The 26,891-nt window shown below is 37.3% G+C and overlaps 2 protein-coding genes across 3 annotated transcripts; one reads left to right on the top strand and one right to left on the bottom strand.

Moving 5' to 3' along the window:
• Nucleotides 1–20,006, top strand: LOC148852979 (vacuolar protein sorting-associated protein 9A-like). The gene is made up of 6 exons (XM_088944071.1): nt 1–276; nt 8,203–8,350; nt 14,547–14,714; nt 17,037–17,216; nt 18,289–18,580; nt 19,550–20,006. The coding sequence occupies exons 1-6, from the start codon at nt 185–187 to the stop codon at nt 19,819–19,821; spliced, it is 1,152 nt and encodes a 383-aa protein (XP_088800197.1). The 5' UTR covers nt 1–184; the 3' UTR covers nt 19,822–20,006.
• LOC148852978 (RING/FYVE/PHD zinc finger superfamily protein) lies at nt 19,975–26,621 on the bottom strand. 2 transcript variants are annotated; one of them, XM_088944069.1, is made up of 5 exons: nt 25,890–26,621; nt 24,446–24,572; nt 22,350–22,565; nt 21,147–21,764; nt 19,975–21,045 (listed from the first exon to the last, which is right to left on the bottom strand). In XM_088944069.1, the coding sequence occupies exons 1-5, from the start codon at nt 26,221–26,223 to the stop codon at nt 20,184–20,186; spliced, it is 2,157 nt and encodes a 718-aa protein (XP_088800195.1). In that variant the 5' UTR covers nt 26,224–26,621; the 3' UTR covers nt 19,975–20,183. The 2 variants fall into 2 exon arrangements, with proteins under 2 accessions (XP_088800195.1, XP_088800196.1); XM_088944070.1 differs by lacking the exons at nt 24,446–24,572; nt 25,890–26,621 and adding an exon at nt 23,357–23,656 and having other exon boundaries at nt 22,350–23,259.
• Between the last annotated feature and the right edge of the window lie 270 nt (nt 26,622–26,891).

The raw sequence follows: 26,891 nt of genomic DNA, 5'->3' as shown, positions 1-26,891 counted from the left end.
AACATTCTTCCTCTTCCTTCTCCCCTCCCACCCTCCTCGGCCTCTGGTCTTAATAGCTTCGTTGGGTTTATTATAATGTCTTCGTTTCCACTATTTAAATCCACAGACGGGGAGTCAGAAGCAGAGACGGAGAGAGATGGTTGTCGACCTTCTGGTGGTGGTGGGTTAATTGGAGCTCGGATTCATGGAGGTTTCGTCGAATTCGCTGACATTCTACGATTTCCTCGATCGAATGCGGCACCCCGCTTCACTTGATCTCGTTCGCTCCATCAAAAGGTACTACAATTCCATCTTTTTTTTTTTCTTTTCATGAGAATTTCTTTTTTTCTTTCTTCAGAATTTAATGGTGTTTGAACTGTGTTTTGTCTATAAAAATTAAGCATTTTTGGCTTTCTTGAATCTTTTTTAAAGAATATATGTTGATTTCTGGCCTTCGAGTTCTTCTTAAATTTTGTTGGTTTGGGTATTTTTTGCTGCGATTTTTTCCTTTCACTTTAGGGTTTTAGTTGGCATGAAGTTGGTGTTTTGAGTTCTGCGTTTTGATGGGTTTGGTACCTGAAAAGTCTTAATCGGGTTTCTTCTTTCAAAGTCGTTTCCTTTTCATAAGCCTGACCGAATTGGTTCGATTGGCGTTGTTTCTGCGTTTTATGTCGTAGTATGAATTAAAAAGCTACGGAAGATTTCGATTATGGAAAACTGAGGATACGGCAGCATGAATCAGAGAACTTGCATGAATTTCTATAAAAGTGTCTCATGTAGCCTTTGCAGCAACAGAAAGATTTAAATTGACTAGATTTCGAGGTTTGGAAACGTTCGTATGAAATGATGGGCTGGACTCTCTCGTGTCTAGGTCAATCCCGGTTGGAAAGGGACCACATTTAATTGTACCTGGATATTTGAAGATCTTTGGTTGCATTAATATGATCAGGGATAAACATCAAGACCAAGGTTGCCCTAGAAAAACTTTAGTATAGAGGAGGGTGGAACGTTGGCTTGAATTTCTGTTGTTAAGGAGGAACTTGGAGCAGAAGATTTTAATTTAGGTTTTCCTGGCAGTTAAATGTAGGATTACAAAGTTGAACTTTTTAAGCTTTTATTTCCATTTCTTCCAGACAGACTGTTGTGACACAAAGAAAAGGTAAAAGAAATGGATAAGAACCTTTTCAGATGTGTTTTGACAAAAATCTCTACATAGTACCAACTATCAACAGCCATTGAAGGAGATAGGGAGAGGAAATTCCTTAGAATGGAACCACCTTTTGATGATCCTTTCAGCAAGTTGTAATGACTAATGCTTGTTACAATTTCTTACAAATAAAGAAGTCCATCAAATAAATAAAAGCAATCCCATCAGGCTTTAGTTTTACTTCAAAGGCCAAGACTGCCTTGGAAATAGGACCTAGTTGCTAAGAAAGTGCTATTCAAGTGAATACTTGAGCAGGGTAAAGCTTCAAGTTTTATTTATGTTGATTGGTGCTGGTGTGGAGGCCAAGGTAATTAATGCAGAACCAAATTCTAAGAAGACCCAATTGCATGTGCCTGTAAAGCTGTGCCAATAAGCTTGCCTAATAAGTTGTTCAGTTGGGCTTAAAGCCCATGGACTTATGCCAATTCCAGCAATCCCAAGAATTTAAAATTGTAAAGATCAAGCGGGGCCCATTGGCTGAATGATTCTCTCAATCAAAGATATGATAGAGATTGAGAGAATCTTTTAGATTCATTCAAATTTGAATTTCCTTCCTTTGTTAGCAAGTGTGTTCCTATCTAGTCACACTCATTGGGAGGATAAATATCTTGTTAATCTCAAAAGAATTTTGATATTCATCTAAAAATATCATTGTAAACACTCTTTTGAGATTGAATGAAAGTTGAATGTTCTTACAATTTTTGTGGCTTGGTATTGATTCTAAGTTTGGAGACATTTGCTTGGGTGCAAGAGTGAAACCTCATGCTGAGAAATTTGAGAATGCAGGTTCAAGTCTGAGAGTGCCCATTTTGTGCAGAAAAAAAATACCATACATTAGATCTTTATCCAGTCCACCCTTCCTATGACCCTAGATGGCTAGATATACAGGACCAACATTGTGTGATGGTGTTGAGTCTAAGACTGAAGGTGCTCACTCCTAAAGAAACTTAATGGTGTTAATCTACTATGTTCTATGTTTACTCTATAATTAGTACTTTATCTGTTTTTCTTTATCTTACTTGTGAATCTTGTTATTAATGCCAATTTAGTCATTTTTATCTTTTGGACTAATCCCTTTCTCCCTTGTAAACTTCCTTCTTATTGTTTTGACCTTCCTAAGCCTTTAACCAACTCTTCCAAGTTCTTCACCCAACTTGTGGGCCCTATTTCAAACTACTTTACACACTTATTATTCTCTTTTCACTTGTTTTATTCATTGTTTAGCTCTCTTGAGTTCTATCCAGCCCATTGTTCTAGTTGACATAAAGCTAAATCTCAAAATAACAAGCTGAGAGCTTTGTGGCCCAATTCCATCTTGCTCAGTCCAACTACAGCCACATCATGTAGCATTTGTTGGGTGGGTGTGGCATCACTTATAGTATTAGAGTTCATGGTATGTCAGTATGTTCTCAGAATTGGTTTATTGATAACCAACAATCCTGTAGCTTGAGAAGCTGTTTGATAACAGCTAAAATGGGTGAACTGAATGACTTATTGCTTTGTCTTTTAGTAAATAAATTTTTAAGGATGCCGTGAGCTCCTTAATGGCTGAAGCTGAAACTAGGTTGATTATTATATCCTTGAGTATTTTATTATTTTAACATTTTATCCACTAAAAGACAAAGCAATAAATCATTCATTCATCCACTTCAGCCATTATCAAACATCCCCTTAGATTCACTAATAGGCAACGGGATCACATTCTCCTCCAACTTGTTGTAGAACTGGATAGTTTGAACTTTGAACTAGTATATAAACAGATTAGAGTCAAAAGGTAAGGGGTTTTCTAAAGCACCTGTGAACCAGAGACAAAAAACCAATGGTCAGAAAGGATAAAAAACAAAAACCCTCCAAAGAGGAGAATATTGAAGATCCAATAGTTACATTTTTATACAATGATAATCCACTAATTGTCCAACCAAATTAACAGCTCTTACGCACCCATAAAGAGCCAATAAAAGTTGGTTCAATGTAACATTTTAGAACCCAAGACCCTTAATGTAGGATTTCAAGTAGATATTTGAGGTTATCGTCCAAGAGTGTTTCCTGTTTCTTAAGCAGTCTATGGTTGATGATGTAGTGAAGCAAGGTGAAGAATTTGAGGTTCAATTTGCAATTAAGGCTCCAAATCAAGAAGTTAGTGTTGATGAACATAATAAATATTTAAACCACATAATAGAGTAATCAATTAATTGGCTTCAGAGGAGCTTAAGAGTGGTTTACATGAATCAGTTAAGATGAAGATGTTTTATTCTTGAAATACAGTTTAAGGGTTAAAGCAGCAAAACAATGGCTATGGCATAAATGATCTTTTTGAAGTGCATAATTTTCTAGATTTTTTACAGGTTTTGTGCAGCACACCTGCTTTATAGTTCAAGCTTGTGGAAGCATTGAATTCCTGTGGTCATAGATTATTCTACCTTGGAAGATAATCCAGTTCTCATCCTTCAATTCTTTAAATCTCGAGGGCAAGTTTTTCCCAACCAGGGGGAGAATGATATAGAGACAATGACTAAGAAGGAGGAAGTCAAACCAATCTTATGTATTTGTCCTTTATGTGGATGCACAGCTTAGTTGTCAAGGCATCTAGGTGATTTTGCGTGACAGTAGGTTGCCCAGTTGCCTAGGTCTAGGTGATAAGAATTTTATTTAAACAAAAAACTAAGTTTTACCTAGTTCCCTAGTTTTATATACCACCCAGCATGCATATTAATTGAAAAAAAAAAGCAATTATCTTTATTAATTACATATAATTTCATCTCAAGACATGGAAAATCCTCATATATAGGACAATACCATTTATATTGACTTCAATACTTTCAAAAATAGTGCTGATATGATAAGTATTTAATAGAGCAGCTTCATATCAATTAAGCAACTAAAGAAGGCTGTGATTTTATATGATAAGATTTAATATAGAGAGTAAGTAAGAGAAAGAGAACAAGGGTTGAGCCATTATTTTATTTAATGTAAGAAATCTCTTTATTCATAGTATATAATAGAATGCTTTAACAAATATGTTAGTAAGATGTAGCAACATGAATGATATTATAGTGAGGCACCTGCCTTGTCATTTTTGTCATCCAGATAGAATGTATTAACAAACATGTGAGTAAGATGTAGCAACATGAATGATATTATAATAAAGCACCCACCTTGTCATTTTTTGTCATCCAGGTTGGTGCACAGGCACCTTATTGCTATAACCTACAAGCAAGGCCTTTAGGTGAGGCACCTGGAAAAGAGTGCCTAGTCACCTAGGCAATGATAGATTAACAAATTGATTTTCCACAAATCCACGTGAACACTTCCTAATTCAATGAACCTATTAAGTTGCACCAGTAAGCAAACCCAAAGCCCAGTCCAGTAAGCCCAAGAATTTAGAATTATCCATCTTAAGTTGGGCCCATAGGCTGGTTAAGAGATTCTCTCGACCAAATATTTGATTGAGATGGAGAAAATCTTTTAGATTTAGTTAGGTTTGAATTTCTTTTCTTTGTTAGCAAGTATTTCCCTATGTAGTTGTACTTGAGAACATAAGTATCCTATTAGTCTCAAAGAGATGTTCATCTGTAAATATCATTGCAAAAATTCATTTGAGAATCAATGAAAGTTGAATTGTTCTTACAATTTTTATGGTTTGGTGCTGATTTTAGAGAAACTTAATAGAGTTCACTCTATTAGGCTCCATCTTTACTTTATAACAAGTATTTTGTTCATTTGTTTCATCTTACTTGTGAGTGCTCTTATTTACCTTTTAGTCTTACCTTTTTCTCCCTTGCAAATTTTTGCCCTGGTTCTCTTTAATTTCCCTTTATTCTTTTACTATACTCCTCTTTCTCTTCTTTGTTGCTACTGTTCTAAACTTTTGCATTTATCTTTTAATAGCAGATATTTACTCCTTATTGTTTCAAACATAATGTTCTTAAGGCTGTGTTTGGTTGCAATGCAAATAAATTTGCGCTGATGCAAACCATGTCAGTGCAAATGGTTTGAGTGTAAATTCTGACCTATTTTTGTTTCAAATTTTAGTTTATTTTGTTTGATTGCAGTACAAATGAAGTAAATTAAGACATCAAGCAGAATAAGGTAAATCCAAAACAAATTAAAATTACACTGCAACCAAACACAGCCTAAGGTTCTAACATGCGCTTCCAAGCTGTTACTAATCTGTATGCCATATTTTAACCACTTTACCAACTACCGGTTCTGTTTTCAATTTTTTTTTTTATCATCTAAACTCTCTTTAAGTTATTTCTGGTTGTGATCATGGGCTGGGCTGGGCAAGGTACCATAAAGGTGCCATACTAAATTTAACCAGTCAAAACTTTATGTGAATTTAAATGAAAATACCCTTTGATTGGTTTTGAATTTGTTAGGTTCTGTACGTTTTCTGTACCATAGCAGGACTCATAAGTTGGAGTATGAGTGGCAGAATGGTGGTTTTGAGCTTGCTTTATTTAGGTAAGGGTTGGTTGACCCTAGCGAGTATTTTGAGTTGAAATGAAAATGCTATCTTCACCACCATAGTGAAGAGATTCATCATTCCACCCAATAGTTAGACGACATTGGGAAGCTACAACCTAACAACCTTAACGGTTCTGTGTTTTTTTTTTTTTTTTTAAACAAACCATCAATCAAATCAATCTCCAATCACTGCATCCATGACAGCTGATAAAGTTGGAAATGACAGGGAGGGTATGGAACACCAGCAATTAGCATTTTTCATCTATGCTGTTAGAAGGGAGATTGCCTTTCAAAGAAACAGAGAGAAGAAAAGGAATTTGAAACTGAGGTTCTCGATTTAAACCTATTGAGCAGTAAATCAGAATGGTATAATATTTATGAAGCAACAATGTCAAATTAATTTCAGTTTTTTTCCTGTTAGAAGCCAAAATTTGCTCATTTGTTACAATTTTTGCAATTTATATGGTAGAGACTTGTGGTTTCTTTTGGATTTTTTTTACCAGATTTATTTTCTATTAATGAAAAAGGACTCAATAATACCATTTGAGGGACGGTTTTATAATATATTTCATATTTCATATTTAAAATTATAGGCCTGGAAACTGGCCTGGCCTGGTCCAGCCCAGGCCCAAGCCTGAGATATAGCCCTTATTCTAGGTGCTAAGCCCAGCTCAGGCCCGGCCCTGATCACCCCTACCATTGAGTAACTCTGGGTTCTCTTCTCTTCTCTCTCTAATCTGAGAACTCTTACGGAAATTAGTATCCCTCAAATTCTTAATTAAAGGATTCAATTCAACAGACCTAAAGGACTGAAATTGATACAGTCATGCGTGTCTTTAGTTATATAAAAAACCTAGTGTTTTCCCTTTTTTACAATCGTTGTCATTTTGTGCCAAAAAGCCTCCTATTGTTCTCATATTTAGTCACTTTGCATTATTAGACCATAGATAATTAGATGTTCATCATCTTTTATCTACCAAATTTCATCCCAAAGCTCCATCTAAGATCCTAGTCTTTGGAATAGTCTTCTCTTATGAAAGGATTTTTTTTGTCCTTTCGTGCAAAACTTAATCAGAATTCCTTCAGATTCATTATAAACATTATTAAAGTTTCATTAAAATGTTCCATCTCTATGCTTAAGTTCTTAAGTTTTTTATTTTTCAGTCTCACAGAGAATTTTACAATTCTTAGATTTTGATACAAGACCTTTCTAACCCTTTTAACCCTTTCTTTCAATCATAAAATTGCCCATTTTACCCATTGTTACCTTCCTTGTCTCATCCTTAAGTCATAGACAATCTTATTTCATTTGGTATCAAAGCTGACAATTCTACATCATGTGGTGTTTGAGTAGGCAGTCCTACATAGCAAGGCACAAGGAGTGAGCTGGGAACATGGTGCTCCCAAAACTTTGAAAGTTCCATATGACTCTTGTTGATCTACAGAGTAGCTAACAAAAAATCTAAAAGGAATCCTAACATGGTCTTAACAACATATTAGAAGAATATATATTATGCGTCTTCTTCGCCAACTTAACATGATTCCTATAATCTAGGAAACATTAATCAACCCAAATTTTTATAGAACCATGCTACAATGAGGGTGTCCTCATGATGCAACCAGAATACTAAAATTCAAATCAACCAAACATTAAAATATTGCCACAGGTTCAAGAATATAAAAATCTTGATTTCCACTACTCCATTTTCCTCTCTTGCTCCCATCATTTGAGGAGAGAGAAAGACAAAAGAGGGGCCCTTGGTTTTCTTTTGAAGAAGGTAAGGTATTATATTGCAAAATAAAGAAAACCGAATACACCAGCCCATGTACAATTATCAAGAGCTGCAGTCCAAACCAGGAAGGCAATTTTAAACGGTGCATGGGAATTGATTAAAGCCCAAGGGAAGTCTCCATCCTCACCAAAACAAGGTTGTTGTAGGACTGAGAAGAAAACTTACCAGAGGACTCCCAAGACCAGATTCTATCATCATCAGACTGTGGGTTGGGCTTGAAATCTTGAATGAGACTTGGTGGCTCAGTCAGTGGAACAATTTCCCAATCATGGATATTTTTGACATGCAATTGCTCTATCAAAGACTTATTATATATATAATGCAATGTTGTGTTTGAAATATTAAAATTAATTAATAGATTTAAAATGATATTTTCTTTTAAATATGATGATTTATCATGTTTTGATATGAAATTTATTGTTATTTAATTAAAAGCATTTACATTTTTCAATTTGTATGATTACTGGTTGGTATATAATACTAGAAAATTAGCCTAGAATAATAGGATTTTATTTTTCAAATTCCATTGCTTAGGCTGGCATGTATGCTAGCTTGGCACTCCTCTATTCTCTAGAATTACCTTTACACCTTGGCAACTATGCTTTTGGTATGACATACTTATATTTCCTGTTTAATAATCCATATTTTGACTTCCTGTTTTTAGCATTCTTTCTTCACCAAGGACTTACTCTTTCATTCAATGGTTTATTCTTTAGCAATTGAATTTTGTGATACTTCAATGGTGTTATGTTGCAGCTTCATTGTGTCATTTTCATTTTGTACTGCCAATTCTGAAAGTGATAGCAAAAAGCTACAAGATTTCCTCTTGACCATGGAGTCTTCCATTAGGGATCATCCATTATGGGCTGGTGCCACTGAGGAAGAAATTGACTGTGCTGTTGAGGTAAATGTATTCTTAAGTGTATTAAGCTCTTATTGTAAATACTCTTTCATTTTCATATTTCTAATTAAGTAATGACTTGCTATTTCTATGGATTGTCATGATTTGTTTGCAACTTATTCAACCTGATTTTCAATTGTTCACTTTATGTTAGTAATGGAAAAGGCATTGTACAACAAGATTTATGTAATGAATAACACATAATATGATTATTGATCCTCCATTGGACTTTTTGGTCCATCCTAATGGATCAAATATGCCTCATGTATTGGGTGAGCGCACTTAAGAGGTGAACTTTACCAAGTAGCATTTAAGCCACGGAGAAGGAGAAACCCCATGTACAAGAACGCAAGATAAATCGGTCAATAGAGTGTTGATTGATCTATGCACAATAAAAAGCTACAGAAGGGGAGTTAAATTTAGGCTCCATTTGGTTCGTGGGAATAGGGGTCTGGAATCGGATTCGGTATGGGCTATTCTGATTCCAACTGTTTGGTTGGGTGGAATCAGAATCCCATTCCCATTCCTGTTTGAACCAAACAGACCATGGGAATACACCATTTTGATTCCGATTCCGATTCCAATTCTGACTACGAACCAAATGGACCCTTAATCTCTGTCAATTGATCTCTAAAATAGGAGAAGTTAACAACCCAGAAACTAATTGAAGACCAAGAAAAAAGGTGGTCAGTGATCTTATTCTTTCCCAACAAATTCTCATGTAAACAGTTGTGTTTAAAGATGCACTAATTCTCAAACATAATGTTATGATGGAAAAAAGATTCTGGAAGATAAGCCCTCCTAAAATTTAGTGGATGCAACTTGGAAAGACCTGGGTTGAGCATTTGTCAGATTTTCAAAGAAGCAACAATATTGAAATTCTTTGAGCCATGTACCCAAATTTGCACCCCTACTAAAAATAGCTCTGTACTGACCTGAGGAACGGTCAAGTTATACCAAATTCTGCCAAGAAATAATTTCATTCTTGTAGATGAAAAAGGAAATGAAGCATAAAATGGGAGGCTGGTTCATGCTTCTCCTTGTACATGAAATACATATTAGGGATAAATAGTTTCAAAAAGCTAGGTGGTTCAAAGTCAGAATCCAATCTGAGCAAAGTTGTCCACATAAAGAAAAAAGAATTCAACCTTGTTAGAGATACAAAAATTCCCAATTATTTTGTCTGGTGTGTAATATGCAAGATGTCTATTTGGTGGTTACATGGCAATAGCTTCTTAACATGGTATACCCTTGGTAAAATGTCAATTACAATTTACCATCCATGTCCATATAATTAAATGACAAACTAACAAATTAATTGGAGAAAAATCTCCATTGAAGATTAAGTCACTAAAATCCTGACAACAAGAACAATTTTCTCTCAGAAACTTGTTATTATATGGTGCAGAAGCATATGGTCTTCTGCTTTGGTTGCTAATAGTAAAATAAATGATTTGTTTCCCTATAGTTGGTATAAATTTAGATTAATAGGTTCTTTCTACTGATAAAATCTATGCATAATATGTAATAGGTCTCTTAAGTAAGCTGCTACTTAAAAGATCTAAACTTTTTTTTGGTAGTGAATAAAAATGAAAATTTATTGATAAGAGAAAGAAGTACATCTGATAGTGATGAAATATCACTAGAAAACAAAGCTACAAAGGAGAGTGGAGCAAATAAAAAGGATACACTAAGAATAAAAAAGGAGAAGAAACATAAACCGAACAAAAGGGAAACAATTAATCCAACTCCAGAATGTTCCACAATCCAGAATCAAGGTCTTCCTTTGAGATTCCTTCAAACCCTGAGAGAATGAGAGCCCAGTCCATAATTCTTTTGCCGCATAGAAGTGTGATATGCTCCCTTGTTCAAGCCTTCTTATCAAATATTTTTCTATTTCTTTCTTTCCATAATTCCTAATAGACTGCAAAAAGGAATGCCGCGCCAAGTAGTCTTTGCCTTGACATTTGCTTTTACCTTTGGCCATTTGGAAAAGATCTCCACAGAATTGGGAGACCACCCACCAACCTTGAAAAGTCTAAAGAAGCCCCAAATGAATTTGGTGAAAAGGCACTCAACAAGCAAATGATAGACATTCTTCTCTACATTTGCACAAAGATAGCATCTGTTGTGTAGCCTAGCATTGTGGGCTTGGGCCTATTTATGTTATGTCATAACATTTACTTGTGTAACTTCCTTCCTGGGCTAAATGGGCCTGTGCCTACTTTGTTTTTTATGTTTTCTTACCGCCTACTAATCAGGGGCAGGTTTGTCATTGTATCTCTTTCTTATTGCCATAGTATAAAAGCTGTCTTGGAGAGCTGGAGAGATGTGCAGCCCATTTCTTCTATTCTCTTCTTCTTCTATAGAACTGAATACAGACAAATACAGAAAGCATCTACCAGCTAAGTGAAAACCTCTGTTTTGAAGATGGTTTAATGTCAAAATGCTATCCAATGCCACTAGCCAAGCAAAAGTTTCCACCCTTGGGGGGACAAGGTTTCCCCAGATGCCTTTCGATTCTAAGTTTTCTCCATTTGGCCTTGACAAAGACTTATAGAAGGATTTGACTGAAAATAGGCCATTTCTACATTCTTTCCACCATCTTGAATCTTTCCTTTCTGCCTGAGGTTCAGCTGCTTATGGTTTTGCCAAAAGATCCACACACTCTTGAATTTCCCAATCAAAGAGAGATCTCGTAAATTTTGGACACCATACTGCTCTACCTTGATTGATCTCAAAATTCTCTGCAATGGAGCCTTTTTTTTGTGAAAGCCTATATAATTCTGATAAGCCTTCATGTATTGTTGTGGGCCCTTACATATGTAAATATGTGGTTGTGGGGGGTCAAAGAAGAATATGAAATAGGTTTGTTTTTCAATTAAGTTATAAAAGTCCTAGCAGTTTCTCTGTCATCTATCTCCCCACCACAAGTAGTCCTCTCAAAAATTGACCTTATCCCTAGAGTTGACAAAGAGCCAAGTGTGGGTTAGGAACCAAGGAAGCAGTTCCAAGGACAATAGGAAGAACCCTTGCATTTAAACTGATATCCCAACTATTAGGATGTCTCCCATGAATGCTTGCCACCACATAATGCCATAGTTGCCCGAGTCTATAGCAAACCTCCATCATTTCCCTAACAGAACACTTGAAGAGCAGAGGTTTCAACATGGCTAGTTACTGCTACTTATGTAAATAGGAGGAGGAATCTGCTTTTCACTTGTTCTTCTCATGCAAACTGGCAAACTTCATATGGAAGTTTTACTCTCTCCTCTTTGGACTCCCCATATTCCACCCCTCCTCAACAGCCGAGATATTTTCTTCTTGGCCAAGGTTCAGAGGAAGCAAGAAGGCTAAAATTATATTGAGCTGCATCCCATTTGCAATGTGTTGGACATTGTGATCCGAAAGGAACAGAAGGATTTTTTTAGGACAAAGATAAGAGTTTAAGTGGTTGTGGCTTCAGTCAGAAAGCATGTCACAAGCTGGATCCTATCTCTTCAAGAATTTGAGAAAATTAACATTTCAGACTTCATAGAAAACTTTTGGGATATTCTTGAGATCCAAGCTTGCAATGTGAATCTTTTTTAATTTGGACTAAGTGTATTGGAGTGTCATCTTGACACCTAACCAGATTGTATCCTCTCCTTTTATTTTTAATATATATATTTTTTTGCTTTACTCTTCAAGAAAAAAAAGTGCTAAATTCCTCTTCATCAATCCAACCATACCCAGACCCCCTTTTGTCTTCTTAGTGCACACAATTTTCCAGTCTAGCAAGTGATACTTTTAGATTCTCTTGGCTCCCATAAGAAGTCCCTCATGATGTTCCCCAATCTTTTGGATATTAGTATTATGACCAGCATCTTAAACACTGAAAGATGGTAGACTGGTAGATTTTCTAAAGTTTGAATTAATTAGGTTTATCCTATCTCCTAAGATAGCATATCTTCTCTTCCAAGTGGACAATTTGTTTGCACACCTTTCCATGATGGGATTCAAAAAACTGCTGCTCTTCAGTTTTCCTCCTAATGGGAATCCAAGGTTATTTCATTGGCCATCCAGTTAGTTGAATGCCTCATATGTCCTGCAATTCTACCTACTTCCTCCTCACGCATGTTTACTCCAGCAATGCAGCTTTTATTAAGATCAACTTTCAGATTCAAGACTTTTCTTTTTTTTTTTCTTTTTTTTTTGGGGGGGGGGGGAGGGGGGTGGGGGTGGGTTGGGTAAGGAGATTCAAGATCATCTCAAAGCCTTTTATCAAAGAGTGCAATTTTTTTTGCCCCTTGTACTCCAATTTCATCATTAAACAACACAGTGCCATCAACATATCTGTGAGATTAGTTTCTCTCTTCCCATCTTTCAAACGTCAAGTAATTATGTCCAACTTGTATTTTCAGGGTTGGTCATGCATTACAATGTATTTTCCTTGTCATATCTTATTCTAAATGGGAGTTTTGATTATACAATGAGTTATAAGTGTGTATCGATATTCATGTTATCATTTATCTAAAATTTTATCATATGTTTCCCAAAATGGACGAAACCTCTCTGCTTGATTATGTCATAAAAAATGTATTAATAGATGCCTGAATGGAGCTGTATTGATGTCATATAGTGTGACTTGTTCAAGTCCAAGTTCTCTCTGTTACCACTCATGCCATGAACTGTTTCTTTATATTAGCATCAAGACTTAATATTTACACCTATTCCATGTTATACATGTCTAGATTAGTAGGTTTCAAGCATGATATGGACTTAGTTGAGACTTTGTGTGTGTATTTGATGTGATTGAGGTCCTTCAAAATGGAGAAGAGTTAGATACTTGGAAGATTCTGCGCAAACTTCTTTAGAATATGGTACTCATGTCTATTTATTTGTGCATAGACATAACAACCCATCAATTTCCAAGATTTCCCAAGAGCTTCCCTGCAGTTGATACATTGTGTAATCTTCTCAGATGCTTAGGTTGGTCCTGATTATGTCATTAAAAATGATAACTAATAGGTGATATCTAGAAAATTGATGGTTCCCTTTTTTGTTGTTGCGGGGAGGAGGGGGGGGGGTGGGACAATAACAGATCAAAGCAACTTAAAATAAATGAAAAAAGCATATGGTTCCAAGAGGACACCTACAACATAAGCTTTGTCATTCCAGGTCATTGATAAATATAGAAGTCTTCCCACAGGCCTCTATAGTCTATAACTATTTGACATCTTTTATGGGTTCTCCATCACCCAGTCTATAATTTGCATCAATGGGAGTGTCAGTAAGCTTTACCCCTAGTTTATTTGTGTCCTTTAAGAGATCTAGGAAATATTTCCTTGCAGGCAACTTCAATTCCAAGGAAATAATGTAAGGGACCTAGTCTGTGATTTGTATCAATACGAGTGTTCACCCCTGGTTTACCTGTGTCCTGCAAGAGATCCAAGATATACTTCCTTTGTGAAATGAAGATCCCTTTTTGAGAGCAAGCAATTTTAATTCTAAGGAAATAACGTAAGGGACTTAGATCCTTTACTTCGGACTGAGTGGCCAAGAATTCCTTCAGTCTCTGTATTTCTGAGGTTCAATCACCAATAATAACTATATCATCAACATAAACTATCAAAGTAGCAATTTTCCCTTTCTTCCTAGAGAGGAAAGCACTAAAATTTGTCTCAAACCTGGCCGACTGGAGTTCCTTAAACTTTCGGTCCAGAAAAGGTAAGAATAAAGGAGAACAACCAGACTGCTCTTTGATCCCAGAGAATTGCTCAGATGCCATATTATTCCACAAGAAATCAAGGTAGGAAGAAGAAGAAGAAAAGTTTGAGAACCAAAAAACTAGGCTGGCGGTACCTAGGGTCTTATTTATATTAGATGGCATACAATTAAAAGTGAAAAAGGCAAGAGTGTCCTTGCAGCACATATAATAATAATTACAACAGAATCTATAATTACACCAAGGAAAGCTTTTATTTTTTATTAGGACCTTGGTAGAAAAAGAATGATAAACTTACAACTTTGATGGGTACTGATCAAAAAAAATTTACAACTTCCATAGGAAAATATTTCTGCAATTCATAATGGTTTATCTGGATTGAAAATTACATTTTTCTAGTAAAATTTATTTAATCCTTTTCTATTTTTGTTTTGTTTTCTTTTTGTTCTTATATTTCTCTGGTTGGTGTATGTCTATGGGTGTGTACTACAGGGTTTGGAAAAGTATGTGATGACAAAACTGTTCACTCGTACATTTGCCTCTTCAGAGGACACTAAAGTTGACCAAGAGATCTCAGAGAAAATATGCCTGCTGCAACATTTTATTAAACCTGAACATTTAGATATACCTGGACCTTATCATAACGAAACTTCATGGATGGTATACATGATGTTCCCTTTTTCTTCTCTAATTGTAATGTTATATAATTCCTGATGTTTTCTTGTTATTATAATTTATATGTTGTGAACTCATTTTATATTGTTATATACTTTCTACTAGTGTTTTACCATGTAGTTTGTATATTTAAACCTGGTTTAAGTGACGTATGTAGAAGAATCAAAATGGTACTACAGAAATTGTCATGTAACTCATCTTCTCTGTTTCATGTGTGTTTATATTGGGCATTCATTTTTGAAGCATCTGATTTGAAGATTATTGTGTGTTCATCTATCTACTTATGCATGTAGCATGCTTGTCTGCATGTATAGAGAGAGAGGGAGAGGCATGGCCTAATGCATCAATTATGCTTCTTTCCTAGAGACACCCTGATTTCTTTCCTATAGTGGGCTTGTGTAACCATGTTTGCACCTTCCAAAAACTATGCATAAAAATGCAAACTTGAATTTTAAAGGAAATTAAATATTTAAAAAATCTATTGACTCAAATTAAAGTACATAAGATGAAAGTGAAAACATGAAAGTGAAATCAAATATATCTAAATCATTCCAAAGTGCTTCAAGGACTCAACAATCCAGGTAAGTGAAAATTTCGATGTATTTATTTATCTGCTAGTTGCATTATTTCAAGTAGCTAGTGTGATGTTAAACATCTTACGCTCTTAATCCTAGGAGATTGGCCCACTGCCTCCATAAAGGCCCCTTGAGGCAAGCCCAAGCAAGTCCATGTAGGGGTTTGGGACAGTGCTGCCAACAATGGGTCAGGTAGATCCAACAGACACAAATTGAACCAACCCAATTATATAGTGTCTGGGTCTGCGCTATGTTCTAATTATAATTGAGTCAAACCAATTTTGGTTGTTCTAAATGGATTAAGACTCGAACCAACTATATATATAATTTTATATGCATATTGATATATTACAAAATACCCTCAGTCTAATATATATTTTTCTTTTTCACCATAAAAATACTTTTTTTCTCATGATATTCTTGTAATGTTATCATATTATGATGTCTGTATGTGTTGATTTAACAAATAAGTAGGTTTATTGTCAAATTGCAAGTTACAGGTTAGACCCAACTCCCAGTTAGAGACGCTATAAGGTCTAGTTTGCAACTGGTTCTGCATATTTGCTTATCAGGTTGGTATTGGGTGTACCTTGACCTGGACCAGACCTGATCCATTGACAGCACTAGTCACCAACCTAAACTTTCAGTCTGTATATATAAAGGGGTTCATTCTGTAATTTTGGCAACAGTTCATTCTATTTTATGATTGGGTATCAAATATTAGTGGTATTTTTGTTGCTTCTTAGTTCAAAATTTCAAATTCCTCTATTTGAGTTTCTATTTGCAAGAACTAAGGCTTTAGGTATAAAAATGCTCTTTGTTTTTGTTTTTGTTTTTTTAAGTTGATAGACCATTGTATCATATAAACAACAACAAAAAGAAATTTAAAAGTTCACAAACCATTACCAAAGGTATAAAAAGTAGAAAAATCTTCTTCTACCAAAAAAAAAAAGCAAAAAAGAAAAGACATTTAAAAGAGGTGCACACTTGAGCTGAGACACAAAGTGCACCAGGCATCAAGCTTTTGAAAGGGGCTTCACCTGGATTGAAGTGATGTGCATGTGCCTTGCCCATGTGCCTGAGGCATGCATTTAAAACACTAAATCAAAGTATTGTTGCATTCTATTTAGAGTAGGTCCTAATCTATATAAACAATTGATGCATTAGTGTTTGTACAATGATGTAGTTAAACAAGTTCATATAGAAAGATTATTCTACAATTCGGACCATGTGATAATTTCATAATCTAACTAGTAACTAAAATAGACTAGAATTCCTTCGCTGACAAATTGGATGATTGTCAAAAGATTGTTAAGACATGAGTTTATTTTCGCCCATCTCTTCCTTTTCTTTCTTTTGGAATTTATTTTATTTGATGAATAATTTTGTCATTGTCGACAATAATCAAGTCCTGTCCTCTTGAAATTACTTAATATTATAAAGTAACTAGAGATGTATTTTACAATTTGGCTATGGCTTTAAATAGAATGGATTGGCAAAACAGTATTCATGTAACCAACCCCATATTAGTTAGGATAAGGCATGGATGATGATGATGATGAATTAGGGATGTCTTTTTGCCTTGGACCATCAATATGTATTCTTCATAACCTTTCTGAACTTGTCATCATTGTATTGTCTAAGCTGTTTGTGAGGGATTATCTCTCAACTTATAATTAATTTGCCTTTATCTAGAAGAAACAATCTTTCATTCTCTTTTTCTTTGATGTAGTTTGCTCAGAAAGAACTGCAGAAAATGAATGCTTTCAAAGCTCCACGTGAGAAGCTTCTTTGCATTTTAAACTGTTGCAGGGTCATCAACAATTTGCTGCTCAATGTGGCAATGTCATCAGATAATGTACCAGCTGGGGCTGACGACTTTCTTCCAATTCTTATTTATGTCACCATCAAGGCAAGGCCTCCTTGGTAATAAGTAATTCTGCCTATATCATTCTTATTTTTGTCAATTAACATATCTGAAGTTACAAGGACTTTTGCGTCAACCTTAAGTTATTAAAAGAAAACAAAAATTGTCTTTTCATGTCCATATTACATAAGTTTAACTTCATTTATAAATTCTTTATTAATCTTGTTACATACATAACAATTGATTAACCGGATAAGAATAAGTTTTGTTCTGTTTGCAACAGTAAATTTCGGAAATTAGCAACCACCTGCGCCAATCCAAAGGCGTCAATTAACTGTTCTGTTTGCAACAGTACATTATGGAAATTACACAGTCTAGCAGGCCTCCCACATGTTTTGATGGCTTGTATATGTGCCAGTGGAACCTCAATATGGGCTGGATGCCTGGAATCAGATCCTTACATCAAATAGGTGTTAGGGTACATTTATTTCTCCATTTTAAACCTTTTAAGCTTCTTTTGCACAGCTTTGCCAAGGTGGTTTCAACTCTTGTTTTTTGACTTAAATGTTGTCATGTACAACGGAAATTTTTAGTATTAGTTTCTTCCACAAATGCTTAAATAAAACATTGTAGGTTGACTGCTTTTAAATGAGTAAGAAAAGCTAATGGTACTTCCCTTTTATCTAGCACTTCTTTTATTAAATCTCTAGCTCAGATTTGAATGAAGTAGATATTGCATTTCTGATTTCTTTTGCACCTAGAATGGGTGCTCCTATGACTTCTATTAGGCAATTTAAATAGCATGGTTTTCATAGTTGTATGTCCTTTGAGGGCCCAAAAGTATTAAATGTAAATTCAAAATATTCTATTATTAGCATCTTGAATGGTGAGTCCAGGACATGCTTGCTCAGGCAACTTGAATAAAGTATTGCTCAATTTACATCCATGGAATGATTATTGAGGATTATTAGGAACTGTTATTTATAAAACAGAAAAAATCTGGTTGTGTTGGTTGGAGCTCTTTTTTTCAAGCATTTTGCCATTTGTCTATTCATGTTGTTTATAGCACTAACTTGCTTATCTAAGTTTTATTCACATAGGATTTCACCATTGGCAGGCAAATCCTCCTCAGTTGCATTCAAACCTCAAATTCGTACAACTATATAGGCGGCAGTCAAAACTGATCTCAGAAGCTGCTTATTATTTCACGAATCTTATGTCTGCAAAATCTTTTATCATTGACTTAGATGCCAAATCTCTTTCCATAAATGAATCTGAGTTCCAGGAAAAAATGATTCAAGCTAGGTTGGACAAACAAGAGAAGTGTATAGAACCCTGCCCCAAATTGGAGGATATGGCTGGGCCTGGTCCTTCCACAAGGAGGCATGAGATGGAGATCAACATGGTCGGTGAGTCCTAAAATGCCAAAGCTTTACTATTTCCACATCTTGTAAGGCAGTCAGAATAGTATTATACCTGCTGTTGGGGGACCTTGCTAAATCCTCACCTTTTCGATTATCCATAATTGCACTTTATTGCATTACATATCATTGTTTTCCATATTTTTATGATGGTTTTAAAAACCGACATGGAAATGGAACCGCTTTGGCCACCAGTTCCCGGGTCAAATGGTCTGACCTTCTGGTCCAAACCCATCAGACGGGTATGAGGTCCAAAACCAGACCACCATGACCAGTTCCTGGGTCAACCAGTCTGACCGTCCACTCTGGTCCAGTTTTCAAAAGCATGTAATTTTATCAAGTCATCATTCCATCCTAAACTATTATTACCATATTAATTGCTCCCTGTTAACTCTATATTTGATGCATATTTATATTAAAAATGTTCCACTGTTAGAGAATTAACACAATTCTCTTGTAAAGCAAATAACAATCTCACTGCTACACCATACAATGCTATGTTAAAGGTAGCTTTTTGTTTAAATTTTTACTTTTAACCTAAATTTTATGAACTTCAAAATAAAGGTAGCTTGGTTTCCTAAGGTCTTTCCAATGTTCCTCCCATGACCCCAAATAGCAGGGACCAACATTACTTATGGCCTTTTTATACATAGACTCCTAAGATGAAATCAGCTTCAGTTAGTGCAACTTCCGTTCCAACAGCCTTTACAGCCCTGCATTGGGAATTTCTCTGTACTTATGTGCTTTATTTCATGGGGAGATATTCCCAATGCAAAGCTGCAGGAGGCTGTTGGAACGGACTTTGCACTGACTGAAGCCGAACTCTCACAGAAATTTTTAAAATGTTTCTAACTTAGCTTTATTGATGCATTTATATGATTATGCTTTCATTTGAACCTTTACGGCTTTGTCTAATCCAATGGTACTAACTAGGTAGATATTCTTTTTGTATTTCAGTGGAGGAAGACTATCCATTCATGAGAGCAGATCCTGGAGAGTTAACAGTGGCAGATGTTGAAAAACTGCTGAATCTATACAAAGAGGTTGTCACCAAGTATTCAAGGTTGCGTAGGGCAGTAAAAAGCCTTCCCTTGTCCAAAGAACCGGTGTTACATTTTTTGGAAGCCCAAGACACTTTGCCACGGCAACCCAGGCAACAAGAAGCACAGTTCATTTTACCCCAGCAGCCAAATCAACAAGATGCGTCAGACATCACCGAGGCTAAGTAAAAAAAGGAGTTAGTGAGTTTATCTTTCATTGTTGTTTCGTATGCGACACTTGATTTGTTTCCCTGTTGCTTTTCTTTTTCTTATTAAAGCTAAATCTATAAGCTTATAAAAGGCAAAATATAGAAAAGACAACGGAACTACAAGGCTAGTACATAATTGAAATTTTTGCTAGGACTCTTTTTTTAGGCTGGGAGAACCATTTTTTTTTCCAATTTACACAAAAAAAAAGACGGTCATGGTCATGGATGAAAACTTGAGAAAAAAAAGGCTCGCAGCTCTCCTCAACAAACTCAACCCAGGTCATACTGTACATCCTTGTAGGCGAGAAGAGAAACTGTACAAATTACAAAAGGTTGGTACACTCAACGTACACCAAAAGGCAAAGTGAAATTATTTCGAAATTCAACGGTCGGGTTAGTAGTGACAACAGTCTCATCCTTGCAGTTTCTGCCAGATTTGGAAACATTGGACGATGAGCCCTTCCGGGAGCTTTTACATCTACCGCAAATGAACCTAGCCGGTACTGCTTCAAAGTCATCAATTCCAGCACATCTCGTATGCTGCCAGACTCCACACGTATCACAAGCTAGCATCCTCTCCCCATCATCATCCCTTGCTCCACAGGTACAATCAACCGTCCAACTCTCTGTCCCCCTCTCCATCCGGAAGCGATTCAGCCCGTGCTTCCCAAGGCATCTACCTCGGACACGCACCAACCCACTCACTCCGATTAGGAACTTGACATGAGTTGAATCGTCCACAAAACCATAGTCAAGCACTTCCTCGGCCTGAAACCTTTTAAACATCACATACACTTCTTGGAATGCCTTGGCGGCTTCATCCTTGAGATCGGCCACTGTAGCATTCAGGGGTAACACAATGAGCTCTGGTGGGGGTGCTGTATAGTCTTTGGGTTGATCCACCAGTTCCACCAGGCACGACAGACGTATTGCAAATGGATTGTTTACAAGAGCTTTGTGAATGGGTTCGTAGTCTTTAACGAATTGCTTGCAATCCAACAGCTTTGCAGCCGAACTAATTGCTAGTTCACGGGTGCTCTGTGGCCTGTAATTGGTCATTGTATGCGGATGCAGAAGGGACCCGTATAGAAACCCGAGGTCCCTCAATAGATGATCTTCGGACAGGCAGTTCGAGTTCGCCAATTCATCAGATGAAACACCGGCTACATCATCATCATTCGTCCTGCAACTCGCGGACTCAAGCCTGCATAAATGAATTATTTTTGGGAAATGCGATTTTAGTGGGACCAAAAAAAAACCTGAGACTCGATAATCGAGGAAAGAAAAATGTACGTCGTTGCTTACTTGAATTCAACTGCATCCGTATCAGGGTTACACCTGGCACCGACCACCATACCATCGGGTACTGTCTTCCCTCCCAGATCCTTGAGGCAATAGTCGAGAAGCTCCGCTGATGCCGTTCTACTCACAGCACCTTTGAGAGCACGCCAAGTAACCCAGCGTGACCCACCAACGGCTCGTAGAACTTTAATCATGGCATGTTCAACACGCTCGACGTCATCCCTTGTCCAAACACACAACACTGTTGAGTTAACAAACCCAGGCTTTTTCATGGTGGCCTCAGAAACATAACACCGACGTTCACGGGCTTCATGAATTAGCCTCATCAAAAAGCGGAAGAGATCCCTTGTAGTCGTTAATTCGGATTCTGATAGAGACTGGTAAAATGCAATTACGTCTTGGAGTCGTGAGCGTGGTTTCCGGGCTTGGGATAGAAAGATGGCCAGGGGCATGTTTGATAGGGTATTGACTGCCTTTGAGTAAGCTTCCACAGTGAGAGCAAAACTCCCAGCACCAAACTCATAACCCCAGTCACCATACCATGGCCGGCCCTTGGTTACTGCATGAAGCAGCCGATACTCTAACCCGTACTTCTTTGACACGTCCATCACACTCACCTTCCTGGTTAGGAGAGAAAAAAAGGTTGAGTGGATTTGTAAGAATTGAGTAGGAACCAAACAATCTGTAGCAAACATCCCAGATTTTTTATAACCTCAATAGCATATGTAGTAGTTCCAGAAATCCATTTAGCGTCTATGAAAAGCCTCTAAATTAGCAAAAGATCAAACACCCAACAGAATAAAAACATCTAGAACATATTCTTGCCACCCTTCAAATTATGCCCTTGAGCACCAAAAATGTCAATTAAAAGACCAAAAGAGTCAATTCTCTATTTCTCTTTGCTTCACTCCTGTTTTCTTGTTGACTACTACATTGACCTCACCCTTTGAAGATCCATTTGATTATTAAGACGAAATTAATTTTTAGCTGCTAACAAATTTTTTCACCTATATAAATATTTTTCCTTTTATAACGTCTTCATTTCTGGGTTTTCTAATTTCCAAATTTGTAAAGGTGCAAAAAATTCCTATAAGCAAATTTGCTTATGAAACTCTTTTTCCTCCTATTCACACAAGTTAATTATACATGCAAACCTCGAGGATCATCAGTGAACCCAACAAACAAGTAAAGCAAATGGGCCCTTACCTAACTCCAAGCATTCTACATAACCGATCCCAGAAGTCCATTATGGCACATCCCGATAGAAACTTTGACCCGCCTTCTTTGCCATTGACTCTAAGAAGATGCCCATAACCATTGGTGTGAACAACACCATGCAACAGATGAGAAGTATCCTCCAATTGGTGGTACACCCAATCTTCCAAATCATCTGCAGTCATAAGATAGTTGCACGACTTGCACCTGTAAGAAACAGAAGCCATAATATTATGACATCTTTCTTGGAGGAAATGATCAAATAAAGAGATGTTTGCATAGAAATTTCTCAAGTCTATCATCTTTTTCTCTTTTGCTTCTTTTTTTTTACCAACATATCTCCACTCTTGTATTCTTCTTTTTTTATTTATTTTTTATTAAAACACTTCAAATCCATCCATTCTCCACGGATATACTTCCATATGCAATCAAATGATACTAATAAAAACTCAATCCACATAAAACACACAACACAGAGACAACACCCTCCTTGCTACAACTTCAAAACATATAATTAATCAATCAACTATATAACAAATACAACATTACCTATAACAACAGATCAAAAAATGAAATTGCATGGATCATGTATATACAACAGACTCAACACATTTCCAAATATGTATATGGCTAACATGCCTAGCCATTAACAGAGATGCTTTCCTTAGCTTATTTCCTTATTAAGGTTACAGGACAATTTTATCTATTTTGTTGTCAGAGATATTCCAGACATCCAATCTCCTAGACAAATCTTCCAACACAACGAGGAACATGACTGGCACAGGATGCTCCATTTGGCAATAAGATCAGCATGGAGAAGGCGCTCTAGATCTAATCCCAACCAAAAAAACCCCGGGCTCATAATTGCAGATTAACCTTTTAGGATGGCTATGTATTTAAGCTGCAATTACAAAAGTGCAACCAACAAATCAAAACATATTCATTTCAAAAACTAGAGAAGGACAAAGACATGTGACATGAGCAACCAGAAAACACACCTGAAATCTATCAGAGGGTAGGCCCCCTAGGCAACATCACAAAATCCCTGGATGTGACCACTTAGAAAGCCAAATGTAATTTTTGTAGTGTATCAGATCCTGGGCGCACTATGGAAATGGTATCAATTTCATCCAATGACCCTGCCACACGGAAACCCTTGGATCCAAGAAGAGTACAGTAATGCCAAAAACTGAGGCCATAGGACAAATCTTTCTGGTAGCACCACAAGCCAAGAAATCCAGTCTTGAGCTCTAATGGTGATAAATTTCATCCTTTAGATAGGAAACAGGAAAGGTCCCCTGTAAGGTTATAACCAAGGAGGATACATCACGAGAAAGCTAAATGGTGTCAAGATAATGCAGCAAACACCCTGTGTTGGAGAAGAAACACTAGGAATACAAAACTGTTACGAAGAACATCAACAAAGGTTGTGAAAACATGCAAGAAAAATAGTTAGTAACGGGATAAGGAAATGGTGCACACTCTCGAGAAAAAAGCAATGACATGCTTTACAATTGCCTTCATGGAAATTGAAAGGCAATGACATTCAGTGTCAAGAGACTAAAATTTCCTAGCTGCCCCTTACAGGCACATTGTTGCTAGATACATGATTTAGCTAAGCTTAGCAACCAAGCTTAGCTAAATCCATCAAACTGAAAGGGCCGCCACTCAAAAATGCCTGTCCCAGACAGATAATTCTTGGGAAGGGTAAACTGTATACCAATCTATGACCCAGGTTCTCACTCTTGTCAGCCTAAGCCTTTACCATCACGACATGCAATCGCCCCAAGGTAAATCCATCAGCATAAAGGAAAAAAAAAAACAAGATCCCACCCAAAAGAATAACCATGGCATATCTGATAAACAAAAATGAATGAATGAAAGTCATAAAACTGGTTTTCAGCCTTAATTTTGTTATTACAAAATTAGATCCTCCAGTACCATCTTAAAAGCCCCCAAGGTCAGTAATGCAACAGAGTTAACTGTCACCTTGAGACCCATAAAAATTTAGCAAAATGACACTAAAAAATTTTATAAGATAAAAACATATAGAAATGAAGAATTTCAAGAGTACAATAGATTCTCACCTCAGATCTGACAAGTGCAGCAATTCTCCACAGCTTGTGCATGGCTTGTGATACCCATCAAAGGAATTGCAGTCTGCTCGAATTATGAAATGGTAGCGCTTTCCGCAGACTGGATGTCCACTCCACCCTTCAAAATTAAGATAAAAAAAGTCAATAAAGAATCCACCCATCAAACAGAACAGTCATACGAAGTTGAACATGACAGTTGCCATCTATGATGCATCCATTGTCGTCACGGAAGCATGACCGAGTCGAACAAAGACAAGACAGCCGAACCAATACAGCAACCTGATAAGAGTTGCTATAATAATAATAATAATAACCATAAAATATAAATAAAGAAGAAAAAAGAGCCGCAGCGGCATCCACTTGCTCAGCTGTCCTCTTATCTGGCTTAATTCCTTGCTACAGAAACCTTTTAGCCGTTTGATCCAGGGTTGCGAACTTAGTCGTTGTTGATTGATAAAAAATATTCCAATCTAACGGGTTTTCACTTATCATTTGGAGTTCTAACCAAACCACTCCAACCAAAAAGGTTCCATTTCAACGACTGTGACCTTTGAAACTGTCCAAATGGATGGCAAAAGCAATCACGACTAAAATAAATAAAATGGACAGAACGCAAGTGTCCAAAAACAAGACCAACCCTTTACATGGGCGGGGGCCACCTTCAATCAGTTGCCAACCCTGGCCGCTTTGATGCCACCACGTGTTTAGTTTCAGTCCATTCCCATCTTTCTAGACTATCCCATCTTTAATCTATGTACACGTGTCACGCCCACCACTATATAGTACACAAAAAGGCTGGCTTACCAGTCACCAAGTGTACGTACGATAAACGCGAAGCTTCATTATCCACCTTTCAGCTGCAACGATATTTGGCTTCTCCTTTTTTTTCCTTCTATTATTATAATTAAATTCAAGTGTGGACAACGTGACCGGTGGGCCCAACCACGTTAGCCGGCGACCGGCAACGACCAATTCGCCGGAAACTACGGTAGCTACCTAAAATCTCGTGAGCAAATAATATAACTATCTCCATCTCGCGATATTTTAAATTTTCTAAAGCTCATGAAATCTCGCGCCAAGAGGATGGACAGCTGGCATGTGAATTACGGAACGTCCGATTAAAAGGATGCAAGGAGAAATCAACGGCAGGGGACCAATGACTATGATTTGGTATCACGGGGAAATGCATCTGAGCGGAAAACAACGCGATAAAGACAAAGATGCTGAAAGCGACACATCTCGCGATAAAACCAAAATCTCGCGTTTCGCGTTATTTTAAGCTATAGACACGTCAGCATGGAAGGAAAATCAATTCCCGCATATCGGTGGTTAGGAATCCGGCAGCGACCGGAATCTGACCCACAACCGGGAGAGAACTGGAAAGTGGAAACTAAAGAATCACGGGAATGGCGAGCTCGAGTCGGCGAGTACTCACCAACGACTCGGCACTGGTCACAGTAGACCGACCTAGACCTGGTGACGTCCTCTTCGACGACATCGAGGGCGACGACGGCCGGCGACAAGTCATGGGCGCCGTTAACCAAATCTCCGATCCGGAACACGATCTGCCACGTTAGGAGGTGCGGGAACAGGGACGAGGGAGGCGGTAGGTATGCGTGGTTCGAGAGGAAGGTCCGAACGTTCGATCGGAAAGGCCCTTCAAGGCTGACGGAGACTCCGTCTGCTGCTGCCGGGAACGTGAGGAAGTCGTAGAGATCGGCAGTCACCCTCCTCTTCATCCGCTTCAAGGGCCTTCCGTTCACAACCATGGTGTCGATGTTGCTCTTTTAGATCTAGATCTGGTGCAGACGCACGTCAGATCTCGCGTTTGTCCGGCGATCTTGACTGACTGTACACTATGCAAGAGATCTCTCTTTGGGGTTCTTGGAGAAGATCCGGGGTTCGAGATAGGTTCGATTTCGTCGAGAAGAGGGAGGAAGAAGAAGAAGAAGAAGAAGAGGATGAGGGTTTGATTAGGGACGTAGATGAAGAAACGAAGAAGAAGGGGGAGAGTCGGGAAAATTAGGGTTTTCAGTTTCGAAACAGGAGAAAGAAAAGGGGAAGGAGACAGCGTTGCCCTAATCCGCGTTGCTTCTCTTTCTTTTATCTTTCTCTCTCCACCTCTCTCTCTCTCTCCTTTTTTATCTTTCTTTCTTTCTGCTTTTGCTTTTTATTTGTTTATTTCGGGTTTCGATAAAGCAGACTCTCGAGTCGGTGTTGGAGTTTGCTTTTTTTTCCCTACTTTTCGTTGTTCGTGTTCAACCCGTATTGATACACGGGTACCTCGAACACCACTCTTCCGGAACATCATATTGGGACCCATTCTATTTGCAGGGTTTGGTCAAAGTACTTGGGGCCCACCTGTTATACCAGATGACGGTTTTGAACCTATCCGTATCCAAACACGGGTTGGCAACCGGTACGGATAGCGTTTCTG

This window comes from Nelumbo lutea, chromosome 5 (assembly GCF_056320005.1).
Source record: "Nelumbo lutea isolate HS-2025 chromosome 5, American lotus-T2T, whole genome shotgun sequence".
In the NCBI taxonomy this organism is placed as follows: Eukaryota; Viridiplantae; Streptophyta; class Magnoliopsida; order Proteales; family Nelumbonaceae; genus Nelumbo; species Nelumbo lutea.
The sequence above is the reverse complement of the archived record's forward strand: the minus strand, read 5'-3'. Positions and strand labels throughout refer to the sequence as shown.